The sequence below is a fragment of the Carassius gibelio genome, chromosome A23 (assembly GCF_023724105.1).
Source record: "Carassius gibelio isolate Cgi1373 ecotype wild population from Czech Republic chromosome A23, carGib1.2-hapl.c, whole genome shotgun sequence".
Lineage (NCBI taxonomy): Eukaryota > Metazoa > Chordata > Actinopteri > Cypriniformes > Cyprinidae > Carassius > Carassius gibelio.
In genome coordinates, this window is record NC_068393.1 from 16,914,488 (window position 1) to 16,924,356 (window position 9,869).

The 9,869-nt window shown below is 37.2% G+C and overlaps 2 protein-coding genes across 3 annotated transcripts; both read left to right on the forward strand.

Annotated features, from left to right (window-relative positions):
• Nucleotides 1–137: 137 nt before the first annotated feature.
• On the forward strand, nt 138–4,735 carry srm (spermidine synthase). The gene is made up of 8 exons (XM_052541479.1): nt 138–392; nt 1,152–1,272; nt 1,405–1,497; nt 2,236–2,389; nt 2,513–2,596; nt 2,677–2,822; nt 3,384–3,506; nt 3,595–4,735. The coding sequence occupies exons 1-8, from the start codon at nt 262–264 to the stop codon at nt 3,610–3,612; spliced, it is 870 nt and encodes a 289-aa protein (XP_052397439.1). The 5' UTR covers nt 138–261; the 3' UTR covers nt 3,613–4,735.
• A 497-nt stretch (nt 4,736–5,232) lies between these two features.
• On the forward strand, nt 5,233–9,304 carry sst7 (somatostatin family member 7). 2 transcript variants are annotated; one of them, XM_052541446.1, is made up of 4 exons: nt 5,233–5,293; nt 7,630–7,739; nt 8,314–8,416; nt 8,591–9,304. In XM_052541446.1, the coding sequence occupies exons 2-4, from the start codon at nt 7,705–7,707 to the stop codon at nt 8,822–8,824; spliced, it is 372 nt and encodes a 123-aa protein (XP_052397406.1). In that variant the 5' UTR covers nt 5,233–5,293; nt 7,630–7,704; the 3' UTR covers nt 8,825–9,304. The 2 variants fall into 2 exon arrangements, with proteins under 2 accessions (XP_052397406.1, XP_052397407.1); XM_052541447.1 differs by having other exon boundaries at nt 5,279–5,293; nt 8,110–8,416.
• The last annotated feature ends 565 nt before the right edge of the window (nt 9,305–9,869 follow it).

The following is a 9,869-nucleotide window of genomic DNA, read 5'->3' on the forward strand; positions in this document are numbered from 1 at the left end:
GGGCTCGTCCTCGCCGGCACAAAACCAACCATGCTAGCACATACATACCCCGCCCGTTCTGGCATCCTGGTGCACGTTTATGACGTCGGCCTGCTCCCATTGGTCGCCTCTAATTTCTTGGGTTCGGTTGCGGTGCAGAGAACGCCCAACGTGTCAATCGGCGCTGAGCGCTCAAGATCTCCAGTAACAATCGCAGAGTCAGTGGACCGGTTTGATCAGACTATCACAACCTACCACCGCTTACATTTAAACCCCCCGGCAATGGACATCATCAAAGACGGGTGGTTCACCGAAACATGCACTTTATGGCCTGGTCAAGCGATGAGTCTTCAAGTGGAGGAAGAGTTGTATCATAAAAAATCTAAATTCCAGGATGTAATGGTCTTTAAAAGGTGAGTCCAGCAGCAGAGTGGCTTAACTTAGCACGTTCGCTAACGTACAGTGTTTTCTGGCAGCGTGTAAGTGAAGCTGTCGGTCACAGCTGATGGAGATGCTGTGATTTCCTCGTTTTTCTCGGTGTTCACTTAGAAAGCACGTTGGCTTTTGGGTCTCTTGGTGTGTGTGGGTGGCTGAAGCTAGCCTGCTAACAGCATCGCCTGCTGTAAGTCTGGCGTGGCACTGAGAGTTCAAACTATGAGATCGCATTTTCTACTATCAAAACATTACACTGCACCAATTCTGATGTCAAAAACAAAAAACAAAAAAACAAACAATATAAATAGTTGCGCTAATATTTGACCCCATAATTGTGTGGTACATTCAAAAATGAAAAGAACATTTATTTGGCAGCATGTCCATGGCCTTTATCATCTATTTAAACACTCATTCGTGCTGTATTGGTGATCAACACACTGGCTCAATACAGTAGACTGCAATTAGAGCCATATATACAGTTGTAAATGCTAATTTAGAGTTGCTGTTATTATCTCTTCTCTGAAAATCAATAAAATGCATTTGCAAGTGCATTGTGTTTCTTCAATAAGAAATATGATGAGAGGCCAGAGCTGTCAGCTGTCATCTTAAATCACACATGCTTTGTTCCGATGTTTAGTCCACTCTTAAAAATTTTAAATTTGTGTTTTGATTCTTTCCACCTGTTTGTTTAACTGTTTAATGTATGAAAATTATAATTATTGCTTCCCTTCGTGCAGTAAAACATATGGAAATGTGCTGGTTTTGGATGGAGTCATCCAATGCACAGAACGAGATGAATTTTCTTATCAAGAAATGATAGCCAATCTACCTCTCTGCTGCCATCCTTGCCCAAAGAAGGTACCTGATTTAATTTTTTTTGTCCTTCGTATAAATGTGATTTGGAAGAACTGAACCAGTTTGGGTGCTTAGTTTCTGTATGCTACAGTATTTCCCTTTGGTTTAGTTGTTTTTCCCCATTCCTTTCGTGAGGTTCTCATCATTGGTGGAGGAGACGGTGGTGTCCTGAGGGAGGTTGTCAAGCATCCACTGGTGGAATCTGTTGTTCAGTGTGAAATTGATGAGGTTTGTATCCACTTAAACCTGAATGTATGCTTCCATTTCAAAAGATTTTGGTTTGTAAGCTTAATAAAGTAAGTAGGCTAATACTTTTATTCAACCAGGATGCATTAAATTTATATTTGCAACTGTTTTCAACATTGATCATGCTTATTGATCACAAAAATTATTTCTGAAGGATCATGCGACACTGAAGACTGGAGTAATGATGCTGAAAATTCAGCGTTGCCATCACTGGAATAAAATTAAATTTTAAGTATAATTTATTTTTAAATTGTATATATTTTAAATATAATATTAATCAGGAAACATTTATTATAAATTGTAATAATATTTCACAATATTGTTGTTTTTACTGTATTTTTGATCAGATAAATGCGGCCTTAGAGAGGCTAAGAGATGTCTTTTACAAACATAAAAAAAAAATCATACCGACCCCAAACTTTGTGACTTTCATGAAAGGATCGTGTCATACAAATGACTGGAGTAATGGCTGCTAAAAATTCAGCTTTGCCATCACATGAATAAATTACTAAATTTTTAATTTATTAAAATAGAAAACTTTACATTCAAATAATATTTTTAATGTTTTTTTTTCTAAATCAAATAAACACAGCTGTATAAGAGACTTCAAAACATTAAAGGCTTTGCCATATACTTATAATAATAATAATTTAAATTTAAATATAATAATTTCATTCTTTAAAAAGCTGATTCATTTCATGGAATTATTTTTCCTCACAGGATGTAATAAATGTCTCCAAGAAATACCTCCCTGGAATGGCAAAAGGCTTCTTCAGCCCCAAACTTACTCTGCATGTAGGTGATGGCTTTGAATTTATGAAAAGGAATCAGGATGCTTTTGACGTCATCATCACAGACTCCTCAGACCCTGTTGGTATGCAGCCCAATGTGTGGCGTTGAAGTTTCTTCTTTGCATTGGTAAATAATGATGTAGCTTCTGACTCCCAGACAAAACATGCTGTTCATTTCAGGCTGATCTTATTTCACCCTGTCACAGGTCCGGCTGAAAGCTTGTTCAAAGAGTCTTACTATCAACTCATGAAAACGGCACTTTGTGAGGGAGGAATTCTCTGTTGTCAAGGTTGATATAGCTGCAAATCTACAAAAAATATAAATGACATGCATTTGTCAAGTTTGTAATTTTTGTTTGTAATTTCACAGGAGAGTGTCAGTGGTTGCATTTGGAGCTTATCAAGGAAATGCGAACCTTCTGTAAGACCCTCTTTCCTGTAGTAGACTATGCATACTGCACCATTCCAACATATCCAAGTGGACAAATTGGCTTCATGCTTTGCAGTAAAAATCCGGTACGTTTTAAGCATTCATTAATGTTGCTTTTGTTTGAGTATCTTTACAATTCCTTTTATCACTTTAATACATGTTGATGTTTATACACTACAGTTCAAAAGTTTGTGATCTGTAAGCACCCCCCACACACACACTTTTTTTATTGTATCTTATTCAGCAAGGATGCCAAATTGATCAGAGTAAAGACAATCCGTAATGTTACAAAGTTTCTATTTCAAATAAATGCATCTGTTTCTGTTCATCAGATAATCTGGAAAAAAATGTATTTTCAGTTTCTACAAAAATCTAAAGCAGAACAACTGGTTTCAGGGTTGATGATGATGATAATGTTTCTTTAGCACCTAATTAGCATATCAAAATGATTTCTGAAGGATCATGTGACACTAAACATCTGGAATAATGGCTTCTAAAAATTCAGCTTTGAAATCACAGGAATAAGTTATGTTTTAAAATATATGAAATATAAAAGTTATTTTACATTGTAATAATTACTGTTTACTTTTTATCAAATGATGGTAATAATACTATCATTAATGAGTGAATGAATGTGTTTATTGCAGAAAACAAATTTCCGTGAGCCAATTCGAGAACTACAAAGAGATGAGATCGAGAGCATGAACCTCAAATATTACAATCCTGAAATCCACCGCGCTGCATTCATCCTCCCAGAATTTGCCAGAAAGGTGAGGGACAGCTTATCGTTTTCAATTAATTGTGCTGCTTACTTTGCATTTCTAAGGAATATTAAATCACCCACTGTTCTGTACACAGGTACTAAGTGAAGCGTAAATGGCTTCATGGGTGCCACCTTGTCAACACACTGCCTTCTGTGAAAGCAGAACAAAACCCTCACCACAGCTGCAGTAGCTCCCACACCTCATCCCTCTCCGGCTTTCGATTGGTCAATAGACTGCTACTGGACGAGTGCAAATGCCTTTTGTAGGCAAATTCTGTTCATCTGTCCAGTTCCATCAGTGCATCTGTCTTACGAGTTGTTTTTGCGTTTCCTTCTACAATTCCACTTCCCACATTAAGCTTTCAGGACTGTACAATTAGACAATCATGCATGTTGTGTGACCGATTCCACAGTCTTTCTTTAACTTGTGTTGAGTATGAAAAAAGAATGCAATGCTACAACTGTCTTGTTTGGCGTTGCTTAATTAAATAAGCATGCAGGTGCTTTAAATAAACTGCATATCTTCTCTATAAACCCTTTTCGAAGACTTCAGGTCAATAACAATTTTAGATTTTGTTAACATGCTGTATTAAGGTTTTATATTATGGGTCAGTTTATCAACAGTACACTGTCAAACATAAGAATCTGTTCAGCATTTCTATAATTTAGTCTATACAGAAGATGCTTACAGTAACTAGCAAAACTGAAAGCTATTTTCTGCAGTTAATATGTAACATGGTTTGTGTTTTCCTTCTTAGTCTTTGAAGGTGGCATATGGGCTCTGTGGGTGATGTGTGCTTTGGCTCTCATGAACAAGTCTCATTACATGATGATTTTTTTTTTTTTTTTTTTTGTAGCTCTAATAGTCTTTTGGATGCAGCCTTTCTGAGTGATATTCTAAAATGTATTGCAAATGCATGATCATGATGGACTCTGTATGATGGAACGATTTTGATGTCTTTTATCATTAGAAACACTATAAGACTCAAACTCTGAGACATTGTTTTAATATGGAATAGAATTACGGAGGTATAATGTACGACAAAATAACTGTGTATTTAATGGATCGCTAGACATCTTTTAAGGATAGTTGCATAGGACAAACTATTTTGTACTATTGTCAAGTTTAACAGTATGGAAGAGGGTTTATCTGTCCTTTTTACCATTTAATGCTTATGATGTGAATTTCATTTTGCGAATTTCAGTTGTTTTGAAATAAAAGTGATGTAACCACAATGTATTGATTTCCTATAAACAGGGTGGCCGACGACGGTCCTTAAAAAGTCTTAAATAAAGTTTAACTTAAAAAAGATCTTAAAAAGTCTTCAGATCCGGTGGGACTTAAATATTTTTGGTGACAGAAAATACATCTGTCCACTCCAGTAGATGTTATGCGGCAAAATATATATTGGGCCTATACATAGATTCTGCCTTATTTTTATCTGTTTTATCAAAATTCTGATATGACTTACATTTGAATTATTAAACAGCAGTATTAAATAGTCTTCAGATTTTATAATTAATTTCAATGCTTACAGTCTATGTTTATTTATTAGGTCATAAAATTGTGCACTTAACTTTACTGTGACATAATGACAGCTTTTTTTTTTATCAAAGGTCCTTATGCGTATTCATACCATTTACCTACGTTCTGTATAATGAAATTTTTGTTTGTAAAGTGCCTTTCTATCCACTAGATGGCTCTAGTGTTACTAAATTCGGCCTACAAACATCCTGGCATTATTTGACTGCAATGCTGTATGGGATATGTTTGTATCAGGAGTCACTTTTCAGGTAAATTTTTCTTCATATGTTTATTGTATTGCAAATGTAGCAAAAATGACATCCCTTTCGCTGTTTCTTCAGTTATAGACCAACAGTTAATAAACCTAAAAATTTGTTCCAGTTGTTTTGACCCTTCGCCTTTTAAATCCACCTTTTAGTCAATATACGAATAAAAATACTTTGGAAAAGTGGACACTTTTTCATTAGAGTGTTTAATAATTAGGCTATTACACAGGGTAACACCACAAAACAGTTTATCTGTTGCCACCAGGTAATTATTTATCTTATTATTTATTTAGACTAGCCTCAGTAACGTTTGCCACTTGAATGATGTATGAAGCAGTGTCAAATTTTTTATCAATTAGATACTATTATAGAATTATTTTATTTGGAATCATTAATATTTTTGTTTTTATTTAATTTTAGTTAAAGTTGTCGTAATTTTGTTGTGATTTTGTCATATTTCGTAAATTGAGATTTATACATCATGTGAAATCAGAATAAATAAGCTTTCCATTGATGTATATAGTTTGCTAGGATTGGACAATATTTGGCCGAGATACAACTATTTGAAAATCTTGAATCTGAGGGTGCAAAAACAAATCTAAATACTGCGATAATCACCTTTAAAGTTGTCCAAATTAAGTTCTTAGCAATGCATATAAAAAATTAAGTTTTACAAGATATCTTCATGAGACATGATTTTTGGCATAAAAGAAAAATCAATAATTTTGAACCATGCAATGTTTTTTTTAGCTTTTGCTAAAAATTATACCCCAGCGACTTAAGACTGGTTTTGTGGTCCAGGGTCACATATGGTCATAGAGCTCAAATAGAGTGACCATCAGCTTATTGATCACCAGTCGAACCAAGGCCTTTCTCCATTGATTGCTCAGTTTGGCCAGGAGGCCAGCTCTAGGAAGAGTCCTAGTGTTTCCAAACTACTTCCATTATGGATAATAGATGCTACATGCTTCTGTGAATCTTCAGTGCAGCAGAATTTATCTGAACTCTTCCCCAGATGTGTGGTTTGATGCAATCCTGTCTCTGAGCTCTACAGGCAGTTGTTTTGACCTCAGGGCTTGGTTTCGGCTCTTATATGCGTTTTCAGATGTTAGACCTTTTATTGAGATTTTATTCCCATTCAAATGAATTTGCCACGGGTTAACGCCACTCAAAGTTTAGTAACATCTACAAGCAATATGAATGCACCTGAGCGAAATTTCAACTGTCCCAGAAAAGGGTATGAATACTTATGCAATGGAATCATTTCGGTTTTTTATTTCTAATAAATTTGCAAAGCTGTTACAAACCTGTTGTTTTGCTTTGTCATCATGGTGTATGGAGTGTAGATTGATGTGGGGAAATAAAATGATTTAAAGTAGTTTAACATAAGGCAGCAAAATAACAAAACGTGAAAAAAATGAAGTGGTATGAATATTTTTCATAGGCACTATATACATAAATGTGTGTGTATGTGTGTGTGTTTCAGTTAAAGTTTATTTTATTTCAAGTAGCAAAATCTCTTGAACTAGTAACACTGATATGAAGTCATCAAAACTCCCGCTGAGACAACAGGAGAATGTGGATTGGCATTTTACTCTGAGGCTAGGTATGTTTGAAGTTGGCTGGAAAGCGAACGTTAGATGTGTTTGGCACTGGTCAATTGGCATGAATTCTTCAAACGCAGTTCATCATGATTTGGCTTGGGGCAGCTCATCTCAATGCTGTGTTAATCTCTACAGAGCCCCGGGCCATGAAGTCTGTCCATATCTGTTTGCTGTAAAAAAAAAAGTGCTAAAGCATGAGTATTAGGGCTTCTTTCTACGTGAACTTAGGCAGGGTGTGTATGCATATCCAAAGAGGTGTGTGGGTACCAGAAAAGCTGACCTGAATGAGAACATGACAGGAGCACATGACCAAGACATGTTTTATTTTCACTGCCCAACTAGTCTGGTACATTATTCACTTCTTTTTTAAGGGTCTCACTGTTTTGCTTTGTTAAAATGCTGTCCAGAACCCTGAAATTCTCCTTTAATACTTTTTCTATGTGTTCAACACTTGTTATTAGTCTATAATGGGCGATAGCATTTACAGAATAATGAAGAAAGACCTGTACCATAAGGGACCATTTTCTATCCAAATTAACTCATATTTTATTACACTAGCTTTTTGCTGCTGTAGTGTTGACTATATAACCTCTATAGAATGTTTGTCTTGCTTGATATTCTTACATGGTAAAATCTGCAGTTACATTTCCATGAAAGACTTAATTCTTGTTATTCAGCCTCTATTCATCTGCGGATCAAAAGCATCTTCTTTCTCCATAAAGACAGTTTTCTTAGCTGTTCCAGGTGCCAGACGGTTCGATGGCAATCTGACGGAGAAGGAGGAGGAGTTGTGCTCAATTACACGTTGGAATGAGAGCAGACTGCCACTGTACACCACAAAACGGGTAAGTTTGATTTCCTTGGATTGATATCACAATGCAGCTGAGAGTGAGAACGTGCCGTAATTACAGCATACGTCTTGACTGCCGTACTTCCTAAAACACGAGTCGCTGCCTGCATGTCATTCCACTCTACAGAAATGTAAATCATGATTGGCGTAAACAATGAGCGGCCCACAGAACTTTTCAGATTCACTTCACGTTATCGGTAGCTCCGTCATCATCAGTGTTTTTTTTTTCTACTCGCATCCGTTTTAACTGAAATCGGGACCATTTTTAGAGCTATGACGTGAGCTTTGTGGCGCTGTCCTCCCCACCGGCACAACGTCTGGCTTGTTGGGGGGTTAACTACTCAATGCTTTTGTTATTTCCTAAGCCACCCACTCCCCCACCCTCTCCCCTCCATCCTCCAACCGCTGCGTCGGTAGGGGACTGGAACGAGAGGTATATAAGGACCCTGCCACCTGAAGCTCTCACAAACCAAGATCTCTCCAGCTTTACTCTGCACCAGGAGCTACAAGGACTTCAAAGTTTTTGCTTCACTTCTCAGACCGCACTTTAACTTCGACTATTTTGTCAGTATGCAGCTTTTGTCCAGCCTAGTGTCTCTTTTGCTGGTGCTGTATAGTGTCAGAGCAGCAGCTGTGCTTCCAGTGGAGGAGAGGAACCCGGCACAAAGTAGGGTGAGTGAGATCTAAACGGGCTTCCAGTTGTAGCTTTTATGGATTTATGTTTAGCGTCCAAAAGAGACCTCTTTGGGATCATTTTACTTATAGAAGCCATGTAATTGTTATTATGAATAGCTGAAGCCTTTAAAATCTTGCATTCTAATTCAAGTCGAGTTGCTTTCTCATCAGGAATTGAGCAAAGAGCGCAAGGAGCTGATCCTGAAGCTGATTTCCGGGCTGTTGGACGGAGTAGACAACAGTGTGCTGGATGGGGAGATAGCGCCTGTCCCCTTTGATGCGGAGGAGCCCCTGGAGTCCCGTCTGGAAGAACGGGCCGTCTACAACCGGTTATCACAGCTGCCACAGCGCGACCGCAAAGCCCCATGCAAAAACTTCTTCTGGAAGACCTTCACTTCGTGTTAATGGCGTCAGTCCTGCAACGATGACGCGATCCTCCCTGGTACCTGACATGAACTGTGTAGACCTCCGCTGTACATACCATCTCCAGTGTCTGAAGAAAGGTCTCCGTGGACTTACTCTGACACAGTCTGTTTGTTAAAGACATTGATGATGATATTTATTTATTTACCGATTAAGCTATTTATGGACCTTTTTTTGTTTTTCAGCATTAAAAAAAGTATAAAGCATGGTTAAGATAGTGGCTTTTTTGATAAAAGACGTCTCATTTACTGTGGTCAAGCATCAAATTATGTGAAACTGACTGATGAATAAATATATAATTGATCACAGAGCCAAGGTGTGTTACAGATGATGTTAACAATGCTATATATAAACGTTTTCCCAAAAGAACAAATCATGTATAGGCTGTTTATTACAAGCTAATCTGAATGGCATTTTCACAAGCTGTGGATTTTTGACTCGTAATACACCAGATTAATCGATTGACAGTTTGTGTGTTGGTCATTTTCCTTGTTGATTAATTATATGTAATTGCAGTTGATGAGAGGGTGTGCTTGAGGTCATTATTCTAAACCAAACGCTTGTAATTCAAGGCATTACTAACATTATTATTTCAGTTTGCAAAATCATTTTGGGGCCAAATTTTGAATGTTCCAGTACACCCCATATCGGTCCTGTCTTGATGGCACTTGCATTTGTCAATGCTGCCACAGACAAGCTTAAAAGCAAGTTAGATTTAATATCCATATGTAAACACATAAAGTAGGCCATCGGTACAGCTGAATTATTCGTCCTCCAAATCTACGCATAATTTCTTATGCAAACTGTGCCTGCATAAGTACAGAATTACTCGCATCAGTGTGTCATTGGTGTTAAATGTGAAATTAGTTGACATCATGAAATATACAATAATGAATACATGACATAACATTGAAAATGGGGAAACGTGTTGGAGCTGTGGCCAAGTGATAAAGTTGTGGATAGGCACAAGTCAGGAAATGGATACAAAAAAAAATCGTAAGTTTTATCAGTGCCTAGAAGCCCAGTA

Excerpts from the sequence above, each read along its gene's own strand:
- sst7 (XM_052541446.1), top strand. The coding sequence starts at position 7,705 with ATGAGAGCAGACTGCCACTGTACACCACAAAACGG. Across the intron at positions 7,740-8,313 it reads CACTGTACACCACAAAACGG|TATGCAGCTTTTGTCCAGCC; the intron begins GTAAGTTTGATT and ends CTATTTTGTCAG. Across the intron at positions 8,417-8,590 it reads GGAACCCGGCACAAAGTAGG|GAATTGAGCAAAGAGCGCAA; the intron begins GTGAGTGAGATC and ends CTTTCTCATCAG.
- srm (XM_052541479.1), top strand. The coding sequence starts at position 262 with ATGGACATCATCAAAGACGGGTGGTTCACCGAAACATGCACTTTATGG. Across the intron at positions 2,390-2,512 it reads AGACTCCTCAGACCCTGTTG|GTCCGGCTGAAAGCTTGTTC; the intron begins GTATGCAGCCCA and ends ACCCTGTCACAG. Across the intron at positions 2,823-3,383 it reads TGCTTTGCAGTAAAAATCCG|AAAACAAATTTCCGTGAGCC; the intron begins GTACGTTTTAAG and ends TGTTTATTGCAG.